This window comes from Pteropus medius, unplaced genomic scaffold, assembly GCF_902729225.1.
Source record: "Pteropus medius unplaced genomic scaffold, Ma_sr-lr_union100, whole genome shotgun sequence".
NCBI lineage: Eukaryota > Metazoa > Chordata > Mammalia > Chiroptera > Pteropodidae > Pteropus > Pteropus medius.
The window spans coordinates 2,064,335-2,091,610 of record NW_024346065.1 but is presented as its reverse complement, the minus strand read 5'-3'; the positions used below and the strand labels follow the sequence as shown (position 1 = coordinate 2,091,610).

Sequence of the window (27,276 nt, the reverse complement as noted above, 5' to 3'; positions counted from 1 at the left end):
TTTTTTTTTTTTATAATACTTGTAAAGCTATTTGCATCTGAGTCCTAATGATGGGAATATGGTAACGGGATAATGATTCATCAGTTTATTTACATCTTTCCTAAGGGATTCGATGATCCAAAATGATTTTTCTTTGTAATTTTTATTTCGTATTTCTTATTATAGTAGATTTATCTTTAACTTTTAAAATTACTCATGGAAGAGAAAATAGTCAAAGTGTATCTTCCTTTATCTTTGGTCTAAACTTTACCCCTAAGGCAGATTGTAAGATTAAGGGCAGCATCAAGAAAAGCCTTTATAGAGTTAGGTAACGGTTATCAAATTCCTCCCCCTAACCTTGAGATTCTTCCTCCCCTGACACCCACCTAAGAAAGAATATCTTTATTATTTGTTCTCTTCCATTTTTACGAGAACTTTGGGTATCTGGGACATGTGACTGATGTTTAGTAGTAGGCAGCCGGAAATACAAACTATAGGGTAACAGCAAACTTACTAGAACTGCCCTAACTTGAAAAGGGATGTCCACAAAAATCTTATTGTATCACAAAATCCCAGAAAAAATTAAGATAAAAATTATATAATATAGTTGATACTTCTAACAAAAAAAGTAAATACATCTGACAACAGTGGTTCTCAACTCTTCCTTCTAACCCAGTTATCTTTATAGGCTATGAACATGTGAAACAACCATTTTTAAAAAATCCATAGAATTCCTTTCACAAACGCAAAATACATATAAACTGCACCCCTGACCTGCTCTCCCATAAGAAATATAACTATAGCCCGGATCTCTTCTTAGAATTCCAGACTAATATATTCAATTCTGTGTACTAAGTATCTCTACCCATATGCCCCTCAGGTACCTCAAACCTATAAAATGGACCTCTTTTTTCCTCCCCAAATCTGTTTTCCCTCTAGATTTCCTTTTAGTAAGTAGCACCACCATCACCCAGTTGTTCAAGTATCCTTGCTTCCTCCCTTTCTTTTACCTTCCACATTCATGACAAGACACTGTCATTTCTACTTCCAGAATACAGCCTGATTTATGTTCTCCACTGCTATCATCCAAGTTTAAGTCATCATATTTTGTATTGACTTCAGCAACAGTTTCCTCCTTGCTTCCATTATTGGTTATACTGATCGAATTTCCACACAGCAGCCAGAAGAGTTTTTTAAAATACCAATTAGATGATGTTACTATATTTGAAATCCAAATTCCCTGCCATGGCCAAAGAGATCTACTTGACTTGGACCTACCTACCTCTTCAGGCTCATCTCGTAGAATTCCCTCCCCATCTTTTCTACTGCCCTACCTTGCTCCATGCCCACAGGCTTTCCAAACACAAAGTTCTTTAGAAATTATACATGCAAGCTAATTAACAGGCCTCGTTTCCCCTCATCCTACAGGTCTCAGCTTCATGTTGCCTTCCCTAGAGGTCTTTCCTGATCATCTTGTATAATTACCCCACCTCTTTTTATTCTCAATGTTCACATTCTGCTTATTTCTATCTATTACTTAACCACAAGCTATATTTTATGTTATGTTCATGATCATAAACCCAGTGCTTATTAGCACAGTGCCTAGTACACAAAAGGGATCCAATAGATATTCTTTGTAAGGAAAAAAGTTATTTGGGACCCCTAAGAGTATATTTCAATTATTAACACCACTGGGCCAGTGGCCGGCTAATCCTATGGTTTGTATCCCTGAGCTGTGATTTAGCATCGTTATATCCTAAGCCTTTACGTTCCCCTTAAAACACTTCTCTCTATCCTCCCAGCCCAGACGCCACAAGAGACTTCAGTCGTGCTCCTAGTCTTATTAGAGCTAGCAGTCTTCTATAGGCAAGAGATCCGAAAGCAGTTTCAAATAAAGTCTCATGATATGCTTTTGTTGTACTCAGAATCCAGACTATCACATACATAGCTACTAAGAGGTTAATTCATCTATAGTTAGAATTTTATATCATGGTATTCTAATTATTTTCTTTGGATTGATGATAAGCATTAATGCAGAAACCTAATATTTAGTGGAATGTGGGACATTCATTACCTGTTATATTACACAGACTTAAGAACACAGGTTCTGGAATAAGCATGAGTTTTAGTCTGACTCAGTCACTTCTCATTAGTGGGCTTTGGTAATTAACTTGACCTTTCTAAGTTCCAGTTTCAATGCCTATTAAATGGAAATAATAAAGGTACCTATAGTTCACAGAGATACTGTGAGGGTTAAATGAGATAAAACACATAGAACTACTAGTACCACACCTGGCACAGAGTAAGTAATCATAATAGCTAACATTTATCGAACAATCAGTAATTGGAATTTTCTAGTACATATTCCATCCCTAATAAGTAGTGTGATCCTGCTACATTTCAATTTATACCTCTGTCAGATTAGGGCATTGGACTAAATGAAGAAAAGTGCCTTCAGCTCAAATATTCTATTTTCTCCCTCCATATTCTTTCAATTATACTGTGGAATAATCTAAAGTCTTACACACTTGTCTGGGAACTCCACTTTTATTTATTTATTTTTTTAAGTCAATGTGGAGAAAAGGAAATGGCACAGTTTAAACAATGCATATGTTTCCTCAGATAAATGTGTCAGTCACTTTGGAAGTGAACTACAAAGGTGCCAAGACTCTTGCCCTCCACAAATGATAGAGCAGTCACTGGTTGCTATATGTCATGCAAAAGAAACTTAACAAATAAGGGAGTACTTCTCTTGACACAGTATATTCTTGCCATTTATGATGTTATAATTCAGCAAGTGATTATAACTGGATTTCAGATAACACCTATTTGATTTATTTACCTTAAATACATATTTCTTTTCTAACATTACAAAACATCAGAAAGATACTTTTTGTTGCTCTTACAGATCCTGACCTGTACCATAATGATGCTCAATAAATTGGTTTTAATTTCTTAAAATCACTAATCCCACAGATAATTATTCTGCATATGCCAACTAAAATTATGACTTCCTATCACTGTTTTCTTTGTGGAAACCTTCAGTGTGAACTTTAATAACAGTAGTTCATTTTAAGCCAGATAGGTTTCATAAAAACTTTGCAAGAGATATTGCAATTGAGAGTTCTTCATAACAGAAGGAGGAAATGAAGGAAAAGAAAAATACTGCACAACCCTGTCTCTATTTTGAATAGATCTCTACTCATCAAATGCTGTATTTTAAAAGGGTTAAACCTGGAATCTTTACTTTTCCTTTCTCTCTCTCCTTTTCTTTTTAAAGCCATATAAGTTAGGGCATATTCCAGCCCTCCTCTGCTGTGTCTCTTCAGAGTGCAGAGCTACTTTTGAAGTTCAGGGCTTGTTCACAGGAGATATGTGGAAAAGCACAGTGCACAGAGAATCAGGCTGTCAGAATTCAGAGACGAACTATTTTCCCATTTCTCCTCCTACTAAGAGCTTTATACAGAAAGAAGATTGCAGATGCAACATCAATTTCAATATCCATAAAGAATAAAGGAAAAACATGGAATGATGGCTAAAATATAAAGTATAAATGTAATTAAGGAAAAAATGAAATTGTGCTCTTTCAAACTGTTATGCTTTTATAAAAGTGAATAATAACAGATGTAATACATCAGGCTTTCATGTTAATCCAGCACTTTGAAGTCTGTAATTTTTTAACAGCTTTCTTGAGATATAAAATTCGAATACTATACAAGTAACCTGTACACAAAATTGGATGGTTTTTAGTAAATTCAGAGGTGTGCAACCACACACAATTTTAGAACACTTTATCAACTCAAAAAGAAACTCCATACTGATTAGAAGTCCCTCCTATTCCCTGTTAACTTCCCACCCCTATACCTAAAGAACTACAAATCTACTTTCTATCTCTGGATTTACCTATTCTGGACATTTCATATAAATAAACCAACACATGGCCTTTTGTGACTAGCTTCTTTCACTCAGCATAATTTTACCAAGGTTCATCCATGTTAAAATATATTAATCAGTACTTTATTCCTTTTTTATTGCCAAATACTATCCTATTCTATGAATATACCATATTTCATTTTCCATTCATTAGCTGGCAGACATTTAGGTTGTTTCTACTTTCTGGCTATTATAATATATGCTGCTATGAACACTCATGTACAAGTTTTTATGAGGATATATGTTTTTAATTCTCTTGGATATACACTTAGGAGTGAAATTGCTGGGTCATAGGGTAAAAAAATTTGTCTTTCGATATCACTAGTTGAGTAAATGTTTAACATAAATAGCAATATACACTCTAAAACAAGAGCTGTGCATACTTTGTATAAGCACTTTCCCCCCATACTAAGTATATTTAAGTTAAATAAATCCACCTATAATGACAAAAAAAGACAAAGTTCAATGTTACGAGTCATAAAAATTCTTAAAGTATTTTCTACTTTTTACTTTTCAGAGTTTACTCAATTTGAAATACTGACATTCAAATTTATTTTAAAAAACTACTGAATTTCCTTGTTTTTACATTTCTGATATGCAAACAAACATTCACGTGCAAGTTCTTGTGTGGACATAAGTGTTCTGAGTGTGTTTACATATGTATTTTTAACAATACATACTTATAAAAAATAGAAAGAAAGTAAAAATCATCTAGATGCTCTCACTTGGAAATAACTTGTCAATACTCAGTGCTAGCCTTCTTTCTAAGCATATTCTGTCATCTTAACCAGAAGTCTCTGGATTTAAATTTTTAATTCCTTAATATTTACCCAAATGAACTGAAAACATGTCCACACAAAAACCTGCATAGCAATGTTATTTATAACTACTCAAACTTGGAAGCAATCAAGATGTCCTTCAGTAGGTGAGTGGATAAGCTGTTATTCAGACAATGAAATATTCAACGCTATAAAGAAATGAGCTATATCAAGCTATGAAATGACACGGAAGAAACTTAAATGCTTTCACTAATGAAAAAAGCCAATCTGAAATGGTTATCTACTGTAAGATTCTAACTATATGACATTCTGGTAAAGGCAAAACTACAGAGATCAGTAGTTGCCAGGGGTTGGGGGAGGAAGTGATGAGTAGATAGAACATAGATGATTTTTAGGGCAGTAAAACTATTCTGTACAATACAATGGTGAATATATGTAATTATTCATTTGTCAAAACTCATAGGATATTCAACACCAAAAAAGAATCCTATTGTAAAACTATGAACTTTGGGTAATAATGGAACCATCGATTCATTCATGTAACAAATGTACCATTCTGGTGCAGGATGTTGATAGTGGGGGATATTATGCATGTGTGTGGGCAATGAGGCATGTTAAACTCTAGACTTTCTGCTCCATTTTGCTATGAACCTAAAACTACTCTAAAAATAAAATTTATTTAAAAAAGTAAACAGTAACCATCAGACAATAAATAATGAACAACAACGACAAAATACTTACTACAGTTTCCTTGGTAGGAGGTGGCTTGATCTGTTGACTAGGAATCAGAACAAATGTCAAAGTACCATGCATATCAGACTGTAACAGAGAGATTAGATAGTTTTTAAAATCCATATTTATGAAAGTCATTCCATGATTTTATGAGCAATATTCCCTAAAGTGAACTATTCCGGAACTCTTAGGAGACTTAAAAAAAATCAGTAAAGGTGAATCCCATTTCATTAGGAAGCATGAATTATGCCTTTTATGGATTCCATTAGAGTTACCCAGTAATATTGCATTCTGCAATTCTAGTCCACTGGGGAAAGCCATTTAGCCCATAAATCTTGGGTTTTTCTCATCTATTCAGTGTTAAGGAAGATTCCACAGTGAAGGGTTGGGTGATAACAATGCTATAACAATTCTTAGTTATCTATTCTGACACATTTCAATTTTAATACAGTAAAATTTGAAATAGTAATTGTGACTAGGATTAGAAAAGTGATACAAATATACAAACATTCTCGCTTCCCATTCTATTTTTTAACTGTATACAGTCTTACTGCTGGGTTCACTATTATTTCCCAGTACATCACTAACTGTATCGTTCAGATACTTCCAGCATAGATGGTAATCACACTTCTGGCCCTGAGAGAGCAGGGAGCATTGCTTGACCTAGAGATAGCATGCAATAAACCAAAGGCAAAAAACGACCATTGGCACTTTGCTCTAACAAAGCAATGAATGCAGTTGGGAGAAAATAAGGATATAAAGATGCTTTCTAGATTCTTCACAGGCATCAGCCGATAGGAGAGATTCTATCTAACAACTGATGTGAAATCAGTAAGAATATAAATCTGGTTTGTGGATGCATACAAAGTGATCATAAATTGCTCTCAAAAGTTGTCTACAAATGGCTTTCTCATTATACTAGCACTAACAGAACTTTATATGCTGATGGAAATGTTACATATCTACTCTTTAATATAGGAGCCATTAGCTACCTACTGCTGCTCTTGACCACCTGAAAAACAGCTAGCAGAAATGAGAAACTGAATTTATAATTTTACTTAAATTGAAATAACTAGTACATGTAGCTAGTGGCTATTATATTTGACAGTATAGATCTACTGAGTACCTGCTATTATCTAAATTGTTAAGAAAACAATGTAGAACAAAAAAAATGAACATAAAAATTATGAGGGTAGTGATTTTGTTTTGTTACTGTTTGCCTAGCAGGTAGCATATAGCAGGCAGTCAATAAATAAGTGTTGAATAAATCACGAGTTATATTAGTGATTTCAGAGGCAAATAAAATATACCTAGCAGTAATAAAGCTCAAAAAGAAATACCAGTGGTACCCACCCCAAAATAAAACTCTAATAAAAATTGTGAAAATGTTATGTGAAAATTAGATTTGAAATTGTCTAGTACTCTTAACGATTATTTTTAAAATGGTTTAAAAATATTTTTTTCTGGAGTCTAATAACAAAAAAAAAACAGCTTTCAAGAACCTACTAATTCTTCTACCTGTGACAGCTTACCAACAAGTCAAAAACCTCATTGACATCTTTCCCCCGAATTTCAATGCCATTAATCTCCAGAACTTCATCTCCTTCATGTAACAGACCACTTTTCTCTGCAGCACCTCCTTTTACTATCCGACTAATGATGACAGAATCCATTTCATTACGAACTGTAGCACCCTAAAAATAATTAAACATCAATTTTAAAGTAAAAATGCAATTTTTCGGTTCAACATTTCCTCATTTTTAAATTCTTATTTTTTTCTCTTCAACAATACTAGCCTTCAGTTATCTTGTGAAAAAATTTACTTATCCGTCTACAGTAATCATGATAATTAGATTTGAAAGCTGACCATTTTCTCCACATTTTCTGCTTCAGAAACATCCCCTTCATTAGAATTCTAAAATCAAGCAGACTTTTGAAGCACACAAGAACCAAAAAATGCACTTGCTTAAAAACACTGTTAAGACCTATAATCAAATTTGTTCTCTAAAAGCTAGATACTAGTCAAAATAGTTATACTATATTTAGATGTAATTAGTGAACATGACATAACTATAAATGTCTTTTAAAATTCAATACATGATGAAGGAATGAAGACTAATCTAACTGATTATTCAAATGTTAAATATTACATAGCTGCATTTAGTTCAAATTAAAATGTATTAAACATTAATATTTATTATAAAAATTGGAAGCACAACTGAAATATATATTTGAAAAAATGGAAATATAAGATACAGAAAAAAGCTTAAAAGTAGACAGGGTTTGTAACATTTTTCTCCTAAACTTTTGTCATAACTTTCCCGATTTCTTTTTTCCTAGTAGCCATCAGAAAAAAATGAGTAATATAAACTGCCCATAAAATTTGGTCCCTATTTCATGTACCACAGTATTCAAGATATAATTTGAGACACAGGATTTAAGAATATGCCCTGAAAATAAAGGGAAAAAAATAAGGCAATAATAGCAGACTAAGAGAAAGTTTTTACTAAAAAGTATAAAACAAATATTAATGTTAAGGAATACATATTTTTAAGTATATGTGAAGTATGCAAATGTGTTTCAAGAGATCAGATTTTCTAACTATGCTTTTTTTTTTAAAAAGCTGGAAGAATAACGAAGCAGATTACTTGTCTTTGTTCTCAACAGTTACTTCACAAACTACTATATTTTCATCAAATTATGATGAAACGAACAAATTTTTCTCAGCTGAATAAGGAGTATGAAGAATAACATAAAAGAATTCCAGTAAATAACTACAAAAAAGAAAAACTAGCAGAAACGTAAAGGGGTCTTCAACTATCTGCCTGCCATACAAAAGATCCTTGTGTAGAAAGGATCTCAAATCAGAGATGTGGAACACTTACCAATGGAATATCTCGAGCCTTTTCTATACGAACTATTTTCACAGTTTCTCCTCCATACTGGCCAATGCTTTCATAAACTCTCTCATCTGTAATGGGCTCGAGCTGCATTTCCTGCTCAGCGACCTTATCATGGGCCAGTAAAAGTGCCTATTTCAAAGAAATCCATAGCATTTAAGGCAAACAGTATGATTTATTTCTATAGATTTTAACTTAATCACACACATAGTAATCTGATCATTAAACTTTTAAAAGAAATGATATAATTAATTATATATTCAGATGTTTTCAAATTTTCCAGCTGTAGCCCAGATGCAACTCTATATTTTTTATAGCTAATAATATCTAAGAATGTGTTAGGTATAACAGGGTATACCCTGGGATGGGTTATGAAAGTCTAAAATGCTTATTACTTCATGAAAACAAAATCAATTTAAAAGTCCAACACCATAGATAAATTTACAAAAGATATAACCAAAAAAAGAGGATTTTTGGTAAAAAATAAGTTGTTTCAAAAATAATGCAGTTAATTTTAAATATGAAAATATATAATCCAACAATAATTATTTTGCAGTAGGAGTTGTAAACAATCAAAACAGTTTAGATAATGTTGGAGTTCTCTTCTAGCCCTAAGAAACTTTGATTCAGAGACTCTGAATATTGGAAAAACCACAAATATAATGCTCTGTCCATTTTCTACCTGAATATGTGGAGCATTCAGCAAAGCAGTTAATTCTTGTCCTTCTTTTTGGTGGATTGGCTTCAAAACAGTTTGTACCTAAGAAACAAAAAGAGATTATTCTTCCTAGGTTGCAGGAAATACCACCAGCATCTATATAGGTATTTCTAATATATTTTAAAATCATAAAAACCACTTATAATGCACTAAAAAGAATAAGGGAAAAAAAGTTATTTTTTCTCATAGTTTTCAATCTTGTTATCATGGTTAACAATAGTATTCTATTTAAAACCACTAGATAAGATTTTGGTATTCATACATATGAATGAATTATTTCCTTCTTCAAACTTTCTCCCAACATGCTATAAAATATACCACATAAGGGAAGAAAAACTGTTCTAACAGTTATTTTGTTATTTTATAGTTTTTTAATCGTGTTTATGCAACTATATTTTAAATCAGAGATAACACTTTCAAGAGTTACAGACTAACAAGATAAAGTTATATGACGAATAATGGAACCACCACCATACTATAGTGAATTACATTAAAAAACTTCCCAAAGTTGAGTAATTCTTGCATTTCTAGGATAAACTCCACTTGACTATGATGGATTTCTTTAAAGCCTTCCTTTCCTTATCTATAGAATGGCATCTACCACTTAAGGTTCTTAAATGATTCAGGTAATCCATATAAACTGCTTAGCACAGTACCGAGCACATAACAAATTATTACTTAATATATTTCTAGATGTGAGTTATTCATATTTTAAGATTTCTACATTAGTGTTCATAAGTTGTACTGGCCTCTACTTGGTGAGTGGGTTCATGTGCAGTTTTACAAAAGTACTGTCAAGTTTTACTATCTAGGTCATACTATCCTAATACAATGAGTTGGGAAATAGTCTAGATTTATGTGTTAATACAGTTTATTTAACATAAGAATTGTATGTTCCTGAATGTTTTGACAGAACCTGTACAAAATTTATATTTTCTTAGAAAACCACCCACTTGATAGCAACTTCACAGTTAGTAACATAAAGCTGTAATTGTTTTATGTTATAATTTTTAATCTCCTGCATTCGTGTTCTTTTCTTTCCTAATGTTTTTGGTATTTTTTTTTCCATCTAACTTGTCAAAGTTTTCTCTACTTTACTATACTTTCCAAAGAATTAGTTTCTAATGTTAAATCTATTGTTCTTCCCATTTAAATAATTTAATTCCTTTCTTCTGCTTTATTTCCCCTTTCAATTTCTAATCATTTGAGCTGCATGTTCAGTTCATTTATTTTCAATCTTTTTTTTACCATAAATATTTAAAGGTATAAATTTTGCTCTGTAGACTACTTTGCCCCAAAGATTATACTATGTATGTTCTTATTGTCAATATCTCTGTTTTTCTTCCCTTTTTTATTTCCAAACTCAATTACCCAAAAGAGTACTTTGCAATAATGCAGATAACAAAACCCACCATTAATGAAAACATATAGAAATTCACATATAGAAATTTTTTACAAAAGTAACTCACGATTAAAATAAGAATCCAGTAATTCTCTAATACTTCTTATGGCTATTTTAAATCATTTTATTAGTAATTCCCCGAACAAACCTGAGAGATAATTTTGGGATTAACTAATTTTACCACATGTGGATCAAAGTAATAACAGTAACAAAACCAGCCTGTCTTCTGGTTTTGGTACCCAGGAAAACAGGTTTCTAATTGTAAAGCTCCATATGTATAAACAGGATGGCATAGCAATTATCTTCTTCAAGAATTCCATTAAAATCTTACTAATAAACAACTGCAGTAATCCAAAACTGTAATTAAATACTTATTTTTTTAAATAGGGCATTTTTCTTTTTAAAATATAGCAAATCTAAGGTAATTTAAAATAGAATTTATAATCTCTGGTCATATACCTTTTGATAGCTGGAGAAAGTAATTCTGAGGGAAAAAGAAAATTTTCAATTAGAAATGTACCAAGGGTGTACAAAATGTACTAAGGTCAACCAATAATTTGTGTATAGACATTGTTTCCTATTTTTTTATTTGTAAATCAGTTCTAAATATCTCTGAGATCTTCCCTTAAAAGAAATTAAAAACTGTTATTCATTCCCTTCTCCTATTAATCAAGATGGCACCTATTTTAGTTTCAGCATACATCATCAGCTACTTTCTACAAAGGCCTGAAAATTAAACAGCTATTCCTACATCGTACTGGTTTCTTTCCATTGGCCTATAAAGATGCTCTAATCTCTTACCTTAAAAAGATCTCTCCTGATCTTGTACTCTTTAGCTATACTACTTTCCTTTATTTTCCTCTAAGCGAGGTATTTTACAAAAGGAGATAGGAAAAAAGCCTATGAAAAAAATGCTCAACGCGGAAATGCAAACTAAAATAAGATACCATTGCACATCTGCTAGAATGATAAACAGGAAACAATCCAAATATCCAATAGGTAAGTAGTTAAACAAATTGTGGGATATTCACACAATGGAATACTACACAGCAAGAAGTTATAAACTACAGATACATGCAAAAACATGGATGAATTTGAAAAACATTATGCTGAGCAAAATAAGTCAGATACATAAGACTATATATTATCTTATTCCACTTACATGAAATGTCCAGAAAATACAAATTTGTAAAAAAAAAAAAAAAAATGAGTGGATGCCTCTGGCTTAGGGAGTGGGATGAAGGTGGTTATTGTCTACAAAGGGTCATGAGGGAGCTTTGAGGAGTAATAAATATTTCTATAACTTGATCGTGGTGGCAGATTACACAGGTGTTACATATGTGTCAAAATTTATTGAGCTATACAATAAAATACACTCATTTTGTGTAAGTTATCTCAATAAAGTTGGTTACCAAAGAAAATATGCCCATACCTGAAAAACTACTGAAGATCTTTACATATATATCTTTTACTTTACATTTTGACCCAAATGAGATCATGCTATTCATACTATTTTATAAGAAGTTTATAACTATTTCGGTTTGATACTTATTAAAATCTTATTTTTCTATGTAACTAAATATCCTTTCCAATTTTATACTTCAATAGAAACATAACCATTGTAGTTCTCTCTGGCTGTCAACTTACAGGATCAAGCCCAAGCTCCTTAGTATTTTTCCCGACCATCTTCTGATTCTTGCCTCTTTGCCAGCCCTATCTCCTGGCATTCGTCATTCCTTAATCATTTTGTCCAGTCATAAACTGCTTGTTGTTCCCTGCATATGCCATGCTGTCTCTCCACGCAGACTGATTATGCTAGCTGTCCCAGCTACCTGAATTGACTTATTCTAAATATTCCTAGATATCAATGCTCATCTTGTAAGTCTGAACACACATGATTTAAAATTATTAATGGGACTGTATCCCTACCAGACTGAGCTCATTAAATATGGAGCTATATCTTATTTAGCTTTGTATCCAGCTATTGGCAGAATGCCTGGCAAACAGCAGTGTTTGATGAATTCAATAAAAGGAAGAGAGGGTAGAAAGTCATCCCTGATGTCTCCTTTACTTTTATTCTCCAAGTAGAGGCAATGTGTCATATTAATTTTCTATTTAAATATTTCATTTCATGTTCAATTGCTATTCAAAATCTTACATCTGGACAATTACAATAGCCTCCACATTCTATGCCTCCAATCTTGACCTCACACATCTTCCACAATGTATCAGAATAATACTTCAAATTAAAAGCCTATTTATATCAAATTCTTGTTTAAAACCTTTCCATAGCTGTGCAATCACTTATAAACTTCCTACTTTAAACTTTTCTTTAGAGCAATTTTTTGTATTAAATTTGAGACACACATAAACATCTAAAATTTCCTATCCACCATCTAGAGATAGCCTTGTTAATAATTTATTTCTTCCAATATCTCTTATATGCATAGTTGAATAGGATATTTGTTTGTGTACAAGTTGTATCTATATTTTAATAGGCAACATGCTGAATATCAAATGAATCTGGGTTTTTGTTCTCAAAGTAACTAATTCGACCTATTCAAATTAGAAACAAACTCGTATTTTCCCTGTTCCCCTAAAACTTTGTATTCAATTACTTTTTCCTATTTTATTGCACTAGCTAGTAACTCTGGAAAAATGCTGACTACTAGTGGTGAGACTCTGTAGTCTTTGTCTTATTCCAGGGTTAAAAAGCAATGTGTTGGGTGTTTCACATTAGGTAAATGTTCCCTATTGGTTTCTGATATTATTTTTCACCAAGTTAACAGAATGTGCCTGGTTTTCTAAGAATTTTCATCAAGAAAAAGCTACTGAATTTTCTTCCTTCTGAATTTTCTCCTTTCATCTACTCACATTAGGTAATTATTTAAAAACATTTACGAACATGGATCTATCACAAGATAAATTTAAAATGATTAATATGGCTTATCTGGCCTTCACGATCTAGATGCTTCTAGGACCATATCCTATCCCTTACTCATTGTTAAAGAATCGTGCAGGCTTTCTCAGTCACTACTGTCTTTGTACTCTTTGACAATGGAATGGCTTTTCCTCTTTTGGGGGCTTCTTGGTAAATTCCCAATCATCCTTCAAGACTCACCAAATTAAGATTTCTTCTGTTTCTTCTTTTCTCATCACTCACAGAATTGGTACATCTCAACCTGTGCTTGGTACCTTTCTCATACTGCCATCAGAGTACTTCTCATTAGACTGTAATTATTTCATTGTTCTTCCGTAGTGACAGCCTAACTCAACTTTTATAGACTGGTTGATGGACATTTGGGTTGTTTCCAGTTTCTATTATCTGACTATGAACATTTGTGCATAAGCCTCTGTATGGATGTTTTCATTCCTCTCAGGTACATACCCAGAAGTAGAATTGCTGGGTCACAGTATATATGGTACATTAGCTTTAGTAGTTATTGCCAAACATTTTCAAAAGTGGTAGTACCAAATTCTACTCCAGCAGTAATGTATGAGAGTTTCAGTTGTGCTATAAGTTCACCAACATTTGATATTACCAGTCTTTTTTTTTTTTAAAGTCTCATTCTGGTGCCCATGCAGTGGTATCTCGCTTCGTTTTAATTTGCATTTCTCTATTGGCTAATGATGCTAAACATCTTTTCATACTTACCAGCCATCTGGATTTTCTGTTTTTGTCAAGTATCTGTTAAATTCCTTTGCCCATTCTTTAAAAACTGAGTAGTCTTTTTCTTAGTAATTTGTGAGAGTTCTTTTGGAAGTAAGTTTTTGTCGTATCGACTACACACACATGCCCACATATAGACCTCATTATCTCAAAATCATATAATCAAATACCATTGCCTAGTCTGTTGGCTTGCATTTTTACTGGATAAGCAAAAGTTCATTCAGTGAAACCCAAGTTCTTAATCTTTTCTTGATAAAAATCACTTTAATGACCAAAAAAAGTTTTGTTTATTAATAAATATCCTACACTGTCAAAGATTTAATCTGGATCTCAAAATTTAGTGTTTTTTCATAGGATTCATTACCTATTATATAGTTCGTATTTAACTGATATTTTAAATTATAAAACAAAGAACACTTCTCACTGTTTTAAGACATTCTTTCACTAAATTCACTGAGTTAATTTTTTACTTACTCAAATTAAATTTCCACTTAAAAATAATGCAACTGAAGCACTGGTAATTTCTTCTTTTAAATACTGAATATTAAAATAGCTGGAATTATGAAGGCCAAAAAACAGAACATTAGGCAATGGGCACATGAACAGCCTAGTCTTATGTCAGTCACAAAACCTCACCTGGCCTCAGTATTCAGAAATATAAAACAGAAAAGTTGAATTAGATGATTACTAAGGTTTTTCCAGCTGTCAAATAAAGGCAATGCCTGTATTTAATGTTCTGAGTTCTGTTATCAGATTTAACACTCTTCTTTGATGAACTCTGTATATGTATTTTTCTTAAGTGTTATGCACTGTAAGTCTGGGCTTTCACACAATTGTGCATGAACAACTCCATAGGAAGTCATTCACATTGCAGGCCAGTCGAACATGGTGGCCAACTAGGTTTATTATGTTGCACTCATTTTAAGACCAGTCTTGGCCTAAGGTCACTATCACCCACATATCTCACCATCACCAAAGCAATACAATTCTCAAGTATTATTGAAGATATTTAAGGATGTGAAAGCAAATCTTCAGAAAACTTCCTTGATGTGGTACTTCCAAAATTGTGAACCATATCAATATAGTAACGATCCTAAAACTAATATTCAAAATTGATTTTTAAAGTCCTTTACAACCACTTCTTTCCCAAAGCTTTTATTGTTCAAGCCACTTCTAGTTCTTTGCCTCTCTCAATACTAAAACCCCATAAGCTACGTTGCTGCTTTTAACCTTTCTTTACACTTTCTGTTGTCTCTGTCATGTTCTTCAACGGGAGCAGTTTTGATCTCTCTTGCTTATCTCATTTTCTTTTCCATGCATTGTTCTATTCAACAAAACAAAGACCCAGTAGCTAGCTGGACAAACCTTCCTCCTAAAGATAGGGAAGATAATTACAATTACTTATTATGCATTCCTCCCAACCCTATACAATAGAAGTTATGCTCTATTTCTGAATAAGATATTCTGTTATTCCAATCTCTGTAAGGAAAGTAATTTTCAGAAAACCATTCAAATTGTGATAAGTAAAACTATAGGGATAACTTTTTAATAAAAATTTTTATTTTACATATTTAATTTTAATAATAAAAGATGAGCACAAAGAATAGGTTTCAACTAGCTTTTTTAAACTCCAGTAGATGGCAAATCTCCTTTCTAGGAAGAGGTCCTTAGGTCACAGTTTCCTATCGTGGGCAACACTAGACTTGGCCACTCTTAACATATGGAATCTTTGCCCACAGTTGACATCTAAATGAAGAAAATATATTCTGTACTAATCTAAAAAGTGCCTCCTAACCTACTGTGCAGTTCTGTAGCTTTGGAGATCCTCCCCTTCACTCTAGCCCATTCTGTCTTGTGCCTGGGTTAACGACAGATTTACTTGATGGGCTTCCAGAATTATTAGTTTTTATAACATCAAAATAACTTAAAAATCATATAATAATGACAGGATGTCTACCCTAAAAAATAGGAGATGGCTTATTTATATGCTTTTAAAACTTTCAATTTAAAAGATATCTGCAGAACACATTAAACAATGAACATTAACAAGCAGCAGAAACTAGAAGTTAAAAGACAGCAGGTTAACAAGAGGAACTCTCACTACATGTTAAAATTTAATTATTTTGGAGCTTCTACACCGTGTTTATAGAAGAAAAAAACTTCAAAATACAGTTACGCACCACCTGACAACAATACCTTCTAAGAAATGCATCACTAGCCGATTTTGTCATGCAAATATTATAGAGAGCACATATACAAATCTGGATGGTATAGGCTATACACCTAGGCTATGTAATAAAGCCTACTGCCCCTAGACTACAAACCTGTACAGCATGTTGCTATACTGAATATCATAGGCAACTATAACACAATAGTAAGCTTTTATAGTACTGGCAGTGCAGTAGGTTTAGATCAGCATCACCACAAACGTGAGTAATGTATTGCATTAGAACGGTACAATGTCACTAGGCGACGGGTATTTTTCAGCTCCATTACGAACTTATGGGATCACAGTCACGTATGTGGTCTGTCATTGACTGAAACATCGTCATGCTGTGCATGACTGTATCTACAAGTCACAAATCTTAGAAGTTATATATTTATGATAACTGATTATCAAACATAATTTTACTTCATCAGTATTCATTTCTCAGTTTATAATGTATAATGCTTAAAATAAAACTATACCAAAAGCATCAAAAAACTTTCCCCTTTAGTAATTTAGACAAATATTTCTCTTACTATGCAAATATACACATTTTATATACAAAATTCTCTTCTTTCCTGAAACTGAATTCTCAATCTGAAATAAGTATATCTTTTTTTCAGGATAAAAGGTATGTAGCAAATTTTTCCTAACAATAAATTATGTGATCAGTAGTAATTAACTCAAACAAGACTTATATTCACAGTAGAATTTTCCAATAATACTGCCTTACTATCACTAACAACCGAGATCTTCAGAACACATACCTCTTGAGCAAGCTCTTGTGCGCTGGAGATGAGAGGAAATGGAGGACTGGCTTTGTTCATGTGCACTGTGACAGCATTGTGTATCTTAAACGCATTCTGGAAATCTTTATTTTGTACAAGTTGTAAAAGCAGTGAAATATCCTCCTGGCTCTGAGAATCTACCAAAGTATGTTGGATGTGTTTAAGTGAAGAAAACAAGTCTTCTACTTCTAGTAGGAGAAGGAAAAGGCATCCAAAAATTAATTTTGTCTTAATTCAACATTTAAAATAAAATTTCTGGAACAATTTACATTTTCAAAAAAATGAAACACTGCCTGTATTTTGATGAGTGTCAAATCATCGTCATTTTACTGATTTTAAAGTAAAACGTTAAAAATTATACAACAGAATAGGATAACATTTTCAAGTGTTTTAATTATAAAACAATTACATACTATAAAAATACAGAAATAAAGACATTTAAAATTATCAACAGTCCCATCACCTGGAAACAACTTTATTTTAAACATCTTACAGCATTTCCATTTTTCATTTAACAGTCCATTTTAATTGTTTTCCCAAATCACCAAATAGTCTTTAAAAAACATTATAATGACTCCATGATATTCTATTATATGGCTAAACCATAATTTATAATAACTGTTAAAGGGGAGCTTTCAGGTTGCTTCCAACTGTTTACTACTATGAGCAATAATAAGCACTTCAGCACATAATGATGACTTCTGCATAAAAATTTGTCTAAGATTTTGATGTTTTCTTAAAATAAGTCCTATAAATAGAATATAAAAATAAGATTCTGACATTTTAAAAGTCACACAGCTTTCCAGAGCAGTTTTACTAATTTACATCCCATTAGCTATATTTTCATCAATATTCAACATTACCATTTTTTAAATGAACACATGAAAGTTGTGGCATGTGTATGTGTGTGCATGTGTATGTGTGTGCATGCCTGTTAGTGTGCACAAGCAGCACATGTATTTTCTGGGAGATACCCAAAATGGTTAAGAACCATAGGTTGTTTCTCTCTTGCCCCGCCAAACAGGTAGATTTGTTATAAACGATTTTCTAAAACAGGTAGATTTGTTATAAATGATTTGTATGTTCATCGTATTTGTGGCAGCTTTTATTGTAGAAGTTTTGAAATCTTGTGTGTTAAGGATAATCCACCTTTCCCTGTGTGATTTCCTTCACTGTTTCTATGCTTATAAACTCCTTCCTCTAGATCATGAAATATTTACCTACTTTCTTCAAGCTTTTTGTAGCTTCTATTTCAAAATAAACTGTAATCCATTTGGAATTTATTTTGGTATATATTTGAAGGGAAATTTTAACTTCATTTCTTTTCTTCTAAGTGGTTAATCAACTGTTCTAACACCATTTGTTGAATAATCCTTCTGTTTCCACTGATCTATAATACTATCGAATTCTTATATACATCAGAGTCTGTTTCTAGTCCATTGGTCTATCAGAATCACAATGTCTTACCATAGTAGCAGTATAGTCTCTGCTCACATTCACATGACAAGTACTTGTTCATTACTTTTTCAAAAGTGTCCTGACTGTTCAAAATAAGTTACAGAATAATTTTTTCATGGTATCTCCCACTCTTTCCTATTCTTCCAAAAAGAAAAATCTTAATGAGATTCTGACTGAAATTAAACCTGTAAATGAATCCGGAAAAAACTTATAGTGGATACAATCTGTCTTATACACAGTCACATGTGAAAAGAACCTGTAGGTTTAAGTCTTTTTGTTAGTTTTCTTCATATAAGGCCTTTCTGTACATTTATCTTGTATTTCACTACTTAACAGTAGTTAAATTTTTTATAGATTTTAATAGTTCTTCGGTTATTTGAGGTTCTCTATCTTTTCCCCCCAAAATCAAAACAGCATTAGCCTTCTTTATATGAAATATGTATGCTCTTTAGTAACTTAAACTGCAGCAAAAAATATATATAAAAAAAAACCCTAACAAAATAGTTAAACTAATTAGATATAATCATATGGTTACTATAGACTTCCCTGAGTGTATAATGAGATTCCTGTATAAACTTTTACTGATTCATTAAAGGGACTCAACCTAGTTGTCAGGGCAATGAGAAAAATCAGGAGCTTCAGACCTCACTGACTGAAATCAATAAGCAGCTTTAGTCAGTCCAGAAAGTAACCAACTCCCTATTGCATCTCTTCAATCCCAGGGATGTTTAAATTTCTTTTAAAGACAAACTTCTGCATAATCTCTACTGTGTACCAAAACCACCCACAATGACACTAAAATACTGACAATATAAAAAATAATTATCTGTAAAATTATAAAAAATAATTATCTGTAGTTGTACCTTTCAGGTAAAACTACTGCTGTTATTTCGTTATATTATATAGGCTTTCAGACTTTTTTTTTAAATGCTGACCTAACCATGTAGGTTACATTGTCAACGTTTTGCAATCTGATATTTTCCAATTTCTTTAGAATAATTCCTAGGATAAAATTACTGATCAGATAATAAAAACATTTAAAACTTTGATACATATTGCCAAAGTGCCCTCCAGATTTGTACATAGTCCTACTAGCAATGAACTTGAGTGCCTGTTTCTACAAACACAGATCAAATTAAAGCTTATAAATCTTTTTAGTTTTGGTGATATGTTTGGGAAAAAACATATTTCTTCATCTAGTAGTGAGGTTAAATACATTTTCACACTGTTAATAGTCATTTGTATTTCTTCTTTCATCTACTTTCTGCTCATCTTTTGCTGATTTTTATACTAGTGTTTTTTTTCTTAATGAATGGATTATACTGATTATATAAATATCCCTGTAGTCATAAAACTTACTGAATATAATTTTATCTTTTCTTGCTATTTCAGAACAATAGATTTTAATCAAGGATATTTATGAGAATTACTAAAGAAATTTACAGATATAGTGTCCTGAGTTCTACATCAAACACAATCAGAATCTCTTATGTCTTCTTTAAAGATTATATATATATATACACACATATATATATGTGTGTGTATATATATATATATAAATATAGTAAAGAACTATACTATACTATATATATAGTAAAGAACCACTGACTTAAAGGCTTTATTAAACATTGGTTACTGCAATATTTTAAGACCTGATATACTTGGGACTAAGGTACTCAAAGCTATTCTTTTATATTAAATAACCTTGATTGCTATATTGGATTTTTATGTCTGCTTTAATATTTATTCTATTTCTTGACGACTGTTTCCTTTTGTTGCCCTCTTCTTGCTTCTGTTATAAACACAGCATATAATTTTCATATTTAGACTATTTTAAGTACAATTAAGATACTGTAGTCATAAGCCAGCAAGAAAAACTACAGAAAGGAAGGTAGGGTAACCCAAACCAGAAATGGTTTAATGAGAGATACAACTTGAGATCAATGACCTTATTCATGAGATCACTCAACAGTTGAGACACTGCTCAGACAGGAAATAAAAAATTTTGTGGTTAGTCCAAAAGGAATGATAGCTTTTAAGTTCTAAGAAATAAGTAGGCTTCTCATGCTGATAGAAACTGAGGTAAGAAATACAAGTTCCAAGGAAATGAAATCTGGTTGATTTGTTAATATTGGGTTCATACTGAGGAATTCTAAAACCATAAAGACCATCTACGACAGTTTAAAATCCAGGGGAAAAAAAAAAATCTCAGGATCAAACTGGAAATGGCTTTCACTCATGAGGTGAGGGATCAAAATAAGATATATAGGAATAGGAAGGCTGTAAAACAGAAGAATACTACAACTGAGTCCCAAAGAAGCTGATGACCTAGTACATAACAATGAGTTCTGAGAACATAAGGACCATGCCAATGCTAGAAATATCAACAAATTTAACTGGGCTTAAGGTTCAAGTATTTTAGGTTAGCATCAAGACCAATTTAAGGTTTTTAATTGTCATCTTTTAGAACTTCACTCATCTCTATTAAGTCCCATTCATTTTTTAATTAGTAAAACTGTTTTCACTGAAATTATCTTTTTTAGGAGTTATCTTCAGACTTATGTCAATCAATGTTGCCAGACTACACTGAAATCACTTGCACTTAAGCTGTTTTACAATTAAATATCACGAACCATTATTGAAAAACTACAAATATGTATTTATCCCAAATTACATATTAATTATCACCATTACTGAACAGTGATATAGAATTCCTTATTCTATGCATATACGTTATTTATGTAATCCTTATAAAAACCTTGAGTAACTTTACGCAATTAAAAAACAAACAAACAAACAAACCCCACCAAACCCTGAGACATACATAATTCAGAACAAATCTCTACAGATGGAGAAAATGATGTCATCCACAAAAATGTCACCTGGATGAAGAATCCATCTCTTCAACTTCTAAGGCAGTGCTTTTCCTGCCACACTTAGGTAATAATAAAAGATACCTTTTTTGGCCGATTCTAGAACTTGTGTTATGTCATTTTTCTGTTTTGGAAAAGCTGCCCTGAGATTTCTTTTTGCCTAATACAGTAGCATGTAATACACACTGACTAGTATTTAAAGGAGCTAATATGTTTTAGCTATTTTACCATGTATCTGTAGGAAGAATTTCCTTTCAACTGTATTTATGCATATTTATACATATAATACATGTTTTAATTCTTTCATACACTCTTTGTAATACTGTTGCTACTTTTATAATGTTTTTTGCATTTTATTTCTCCTATTTTACTTCTCCAAGTGTTTTACTCTTTAGATATTTTCTGAATATTTTGTTTCATCTCTAACATTACAATAGTAATGGTAGGTGGTATATTAGGAAAAGTTCAGCAAAACAAACCCAAACTGTAATTTCTGTGAATGCAGAGCTACGTATCTTTTTGAGAAATGTAAAGTATTTCTGAAAGTGCTGCACTAGCCTGGGTGGCCAAGTAGGATAGCAAGATTGTTAACTATGATTTACATGGTCCTTTTCAGATAAATTCCGTATCTGTTTTCATGACCAATTTAGCTGGGAAAGTTTCCAGAAAGCATTCTTAGGCTGGAAAGCTGCTCAAAGTTCTCTCATCACTCAAGTTCAAATGTTTCCATTAAAAATGTTTAATGAATAGGCAGAACAGATTAAGTTACTAGACACTCAGAAGTTTTTTAAACTTCATTAATTATATGTAGCTTGACAAGATATGGACTAAACTATATGCAGCTGAAACAAATGAGTATTTAAGAGAAAATATGAAATATCAAATGATATAAACCCTTTGATGAAATTAGTATGTATTTACAAGCAAGTTTATTAATTTAAAGGACACTGAAAATGATGCTCTTTCTGTCCAGTAAGTTTTAAGATCACAAAGCAACAAATACCTACAGCATTAATTTTAAAATACTGATTATGACAAATGAGTTCTTTACTCTTTATTAGAAATTCTAAATGGAATTCTGATAAAGGGTCTTTTCTTTAAGTATGATGTCATAATAAAAATAACTGTTGGCAACATCAACTCAGGGATGCTTACTTTGACATCATTTATACTTTAGTTTCATATAAAAATTCTTAATTTCGAAGGTCAAAATATTTAGTTGTAGGTTAAAAAACCCCTTGTTCACATATAGTACATCTTTAAAAGCACTTTACAAATAGATATTATTCAAGAACTGTTAATTTTCTACATACTTAAAGAAAATGTCTCATTGTCTAATGCAGCAATTAGGTTCTATCTTATTTAAAACGAAAGCCACAAGTTCTTCAATATTCTGCGTAATTCCAGAGGGAATTTTTAAAATCCAATCAGAGGCAACTAAATCAGTCCTATCAAATATGTACCCTCTTTTGTAATAAGAAAGAAGACAAGACAAGCAATAAGGAGTACAAAATAGAGAATGGAGACTTTCTAGATACAAAAACCAGAGGCTCCCTTCCCACTCCCATATACAGAGACACAAGATACAAAAAGAAAGAACCACATGGAGAGAAAAAGAGAAAAATCACAAAGCTAGCAAAAAAGAATGACAGGGGTGCAGAACAGGAGTGAACAAAGAAGGGAGTACTGAAGTAGATGGGTACCTAGAGCAAGGCAGGATGGAGGAAAGGCAGAAATGGGGACACTGCAGGGGAGAAGGCAAAAGCAAGCATAGCAAATCTGGTTTTGGTGATAAATTTTAGTCTGTAACAATGTCCTTTCAAGGAAGTTCTTTATATCTAGTTCATATTCCTTGTCCTACAGTTTGATCTATTTCCTCTAACCTGATGGCCAGTAGAAATTATTTTAAGTTCCCATCACCTTCTCTAACATTTCATATAACACTTAAACTGTGATTACCTGTTTTAAAAAAGAGAACATATTTACGTTAGAGTAAGAAAAATCACTTATGTTTGGTTTTGAGATACAATTAATCAGATAAATACAAACATACATCTAAGTCCACAACCTATCCCCTCAACTCTCCCCTCTCCCCTTTGGCCCTCTTCTGAATGTCTAAAAGATCAAAGAATGAAGACTAAAAGAGGCAACAGAAAGCAATCACCAAGAGTTGCTCTATCTGAAAATTCCATCTTCAAACACCCAAGACTCTGGGAAGCCATATGGGGGAATTTTTTGGCTGTAAGGGTAAACAAAAATTACCCAAGGAAGCTGAGGAATCTCTATCTCTAGAGTTCTTTCATAGCAGTGGAGATAACCATCTACCCTGGATGAATTCTGCTTACTTTTACTCATTACTATCATTTAACCTACATGAAACAGACTGTCTAGAGAGCTACTCAGCATTAAGATCTTCCATTCCATTGTTTAAATACCAATTCTTTTAACCTATCCTCAGAAATTTCTAGATTTCAACCTACCTCATGACTTTTTTTATGAAGCTTTTTAAGATTTCTTTTTCCCCTAAACTTTACGGTCAAATTGAATATTGAGATGAGAAACTTAATATTATTTAGTATGAGGAAAGTATATCAGTTTCCAGTATATCTATCTGCTAAATCAAAATTAGATCTTTCACTCAGGAAGTCTTTGCTTTCATAGGGTAGTCTTGTCTTTTTACTTTTTAAATTTAAAAACATAAAATTTAGAACTCTGAATTTTGGTTTTTAGCAGACTAGGTCAAAATGAATTTATTAAAACAATCAGTAGCTCATGAAAGACCCTGAGCAATGATTCCTCATTAACAAATTGGGTTACAAATTAAAAAGAAATACTAGACAAGTATATAAGCAAAGACAGTTGAGACACTTTATCTCTAAACATGAGAAGACAATGGAAATAAGCCATTGAAGTGACTTCAGAACAAACGCTTCATGATTTTTCTCTGGATGAAACTGAAAGGGGGTTGGTGAGAGAAAAAAAAAGCTGCAAATTTGGAGTCGGAATACCTGACTGGATAACCTACTTAAAGTCTCTGGGCCTTTTAATAAAATGAGTGGGTTTGACTAGGATAGTATTTCTCAAACTTCTGTTGGTGATCTGTTAAAAAAACACATATTTTTAAATTTCTCAAACCAGTATACACACCTACTTGAAATGAGATTTATGAATACTTATGTGCAATATAATATAGTTTAATATTTTCTATTTTATTCTTGTACTTAAAAAGTACAAAATAGCATGGCTAAAATTAAGACTTATAATAACAAGTAGAAGCAAAGATGTAGAGAAATGGGAACCCCCATACATTGCGGTGAGAATGTAAAACAGTGCAGATACTGTGGAAGATATGGCAGTTCGTCAGTAAGTTAAACACAGAATTACCATGTGACCCAGCAATTCTATTCCTAATTATATATCCAAAAGAATTAAAAACAGGTGTTCAAACAAAAACTTATACATAAATTTCATAACAGTACTATTCCCAACAATACTAGCCAAAAGGTAGAAACAATCCCAATGTTCCATCAAGAGATGAATAAACAAAATGTGGTATATCCCTACAATGGACTATTATCCAGCCATAAAAGGTAATGAAAAACTGCTTCATGCTACAGTGTGGATAAACCTTTAAAACATTATGCTATGTGGAAAAAAAGCCAGTCACAAAAGGTCACATACTGTATGATTCTGTTATAAGAATGCCCTGAACAAACAAATTCACAGACAGAAGGTGGATTAGGGTTGTAAGGGGTTAGGGGGAGGGGAGAATATGAAGTGATTTCTAATGGGTATAATTTTTCTTTTTGGGTTAACAAAAGTACTCTGGAATTATACAATGCTGACTGTTGCACAATTTTGTGAATATACTAAATACTCATGAACTGTATACTTTAAAATAGTTATATCTTAATTAAACTTATTTTTAAAAATAAAATAAAAAATTACTGTTTAAGATCCACAAATTAATTTCACAGACAAGAAAATTAGATGATCTCTCTGGAGGCTTCTGGTTCTTACAAAAGTTAGATTTTAGTGAACCTACACTGTGTCACATGCTTAAAAAGACACTTTCTCTCTTGGTCCTCAAGAAAATCCTAAAAAGTAATTCGTCTAAGGTCAACAGCAATTAAGTGAAGATAAAAAGTATTTAAACTCTACATCTGACTCCAGATACCTGCACTAGTAAATACGCAATGATAGCATGCATTTCTGAACATATCATAACATAATGATGCAACTCTTTGCAAGAGGAAAAAAGTTAAAACGTATTATTACTTAATAGGTGGAATGGCATTGTGTCAAAGGCTGAATGGTATAGCAATTATTTTTCAGTAGAATTAGGAATATTTAACAACCAAATATTACATAGATACCCATATTCTAAAGAATTTTTAAAATCTTATTTTAGGTTAGCTCTAATTTTAGCAATCATAACAAATCAGAAAACTTTTAAATGGTGTCAACATTTTAAACATTAAACTTAGTACCAATAGTTCTAATAAGTTCACTTCTGGAAAAAAAGTCCCTTAAAGAATGGCTAATAAAGTCTGGAACTATCTATAGCAATTGAGCATAAATTTACTAGCAAGAATAATTAATTTCTCCGAAGTAGGCTGACCTCAAGGTTTATTGGCACTGGAATTTTGTCTGTTGTCTTTAAATGAATTTTATTTTAAAAGCCAATCTTAAAATTAAGTTCATCACAATTCGGCAATATTCCAGAATATCCCATGGTCAATCAAAAGTCAAATACTGTCAGAAATATAGAGATATTTTACTTTACAACATCAAATACAGAAGTACTCTTGATTTAATAGTTTGAATATTTTTGCCAGAGACATCTGGCAAAAAAATATGGAGACACTAATCAAGATTGAAACATGCTATCATTAATATTATAAAAATATTTTATTCATCATAGTTTTCTTGCTCTTGGTGTATCTTTTTTACTTTTTTCTTCACACTAATCTCATCTAGTGTAAATCAGAAAGCCCCTCATCACAACTTTCAGGAGTCTCCTTATTAAAACACATAACAGAATGCTTATCATGGGTGTGGGTGCACCTGTCCTAAAGTCTTTTTAAAGATGCAACTATCATATACTCACGTATATGATAGATTGCAGTGTTTCTGAGTATATTCCCTTTAAATAGTCTGTTGACTATATTTAGCTGTCCACAACTGTGGCCTCAAATTACTTATCTGTGAATACAAAAACCAAAACAGTGAAATCTATAATCTAGAGATAACTGAAAATGATCCTATTCTCTCTCATCCCATTTTAATCTGCATTCTGTTCTTTTCTCTAGATTTCTCTCACAAGGTAGTTTGCTTTGCTTATGAAAGAGAACTAGACAATGACATTTTATTTGTAGCAAAGCAAGTTTTAATAACTCATGTCAATTTTAAGGAAAACTTCCCTAATATATCAATATTCTTATAATTTATAATACTAATATCAATTATTCATTTGGAATTAAGTTCCCACATCACTATTTTCTAGTTTTATTTTTTTTCCCATTTTCTAGTTTTCAATAAGGTTCTGACTGCTTTTAAACAAGAAAATTCAGTTCATCCTTTCTAAATATTTTCTATCAATTCCCTACCTGCACTGTTATTACTATACGGTACCAAATTTATAAATACTTTCATTAAAAAGCACCCAGACAATTAAAGTATCTAACCTTTCTAATCACATTTTTAATTCTTAAAAGAATATTTTCTCTACTCACAGATAAAAGATGATGTATCATTTGGAAACTGAAGTCTCCCTCTGAAAGAAATAAATCTTTTTTCTCATTTAAATCTTTTTTCTCATCCTTTCCTCATTTAAAA

General features: G+C 32.0%; 1 protein-coding gene across 6 annotated transcripts in view; it reads right to left on the bottom strand.

Moving 5' to 3' along the window:
• PALS1 (protein associated with LIN7 1, MAGUK p55 family member) overlaps positions 1–27,276 on the bottom strand; it is a 72,172-nt gene that overhangs the window by 18,746 nt on the left and 26,150 nt on the right. For all 6 annotated transcript variants that reach the window (XM_039875264.1, XM_039875266.1, XM_039875268.1 and 3 more), the window contains 5 exons: positions 17,087–17,295; positions 9,006–9,083; positions 8,309–8,455; positions 6,956–7,117; positions 5,433–5,510 (listed from right to left, as the gene is read on the bottom strand). In XM_039875264.1, coding sequence (XP_039731198.1) covers positions 5,433–5,510; positions 6,956–7,117; positions 8,309–8,455; positions 9,006–9,083; positions 17,087–17,295 — 674 coding nt within the window. The remainder of the gene's footprint in view (positions 1–5,432; positions 5,511–6,955; positions 7,118–8,308; positions 8,456–9,005; positions 9,084–17,086; positions 17,296–27,276) is intronic.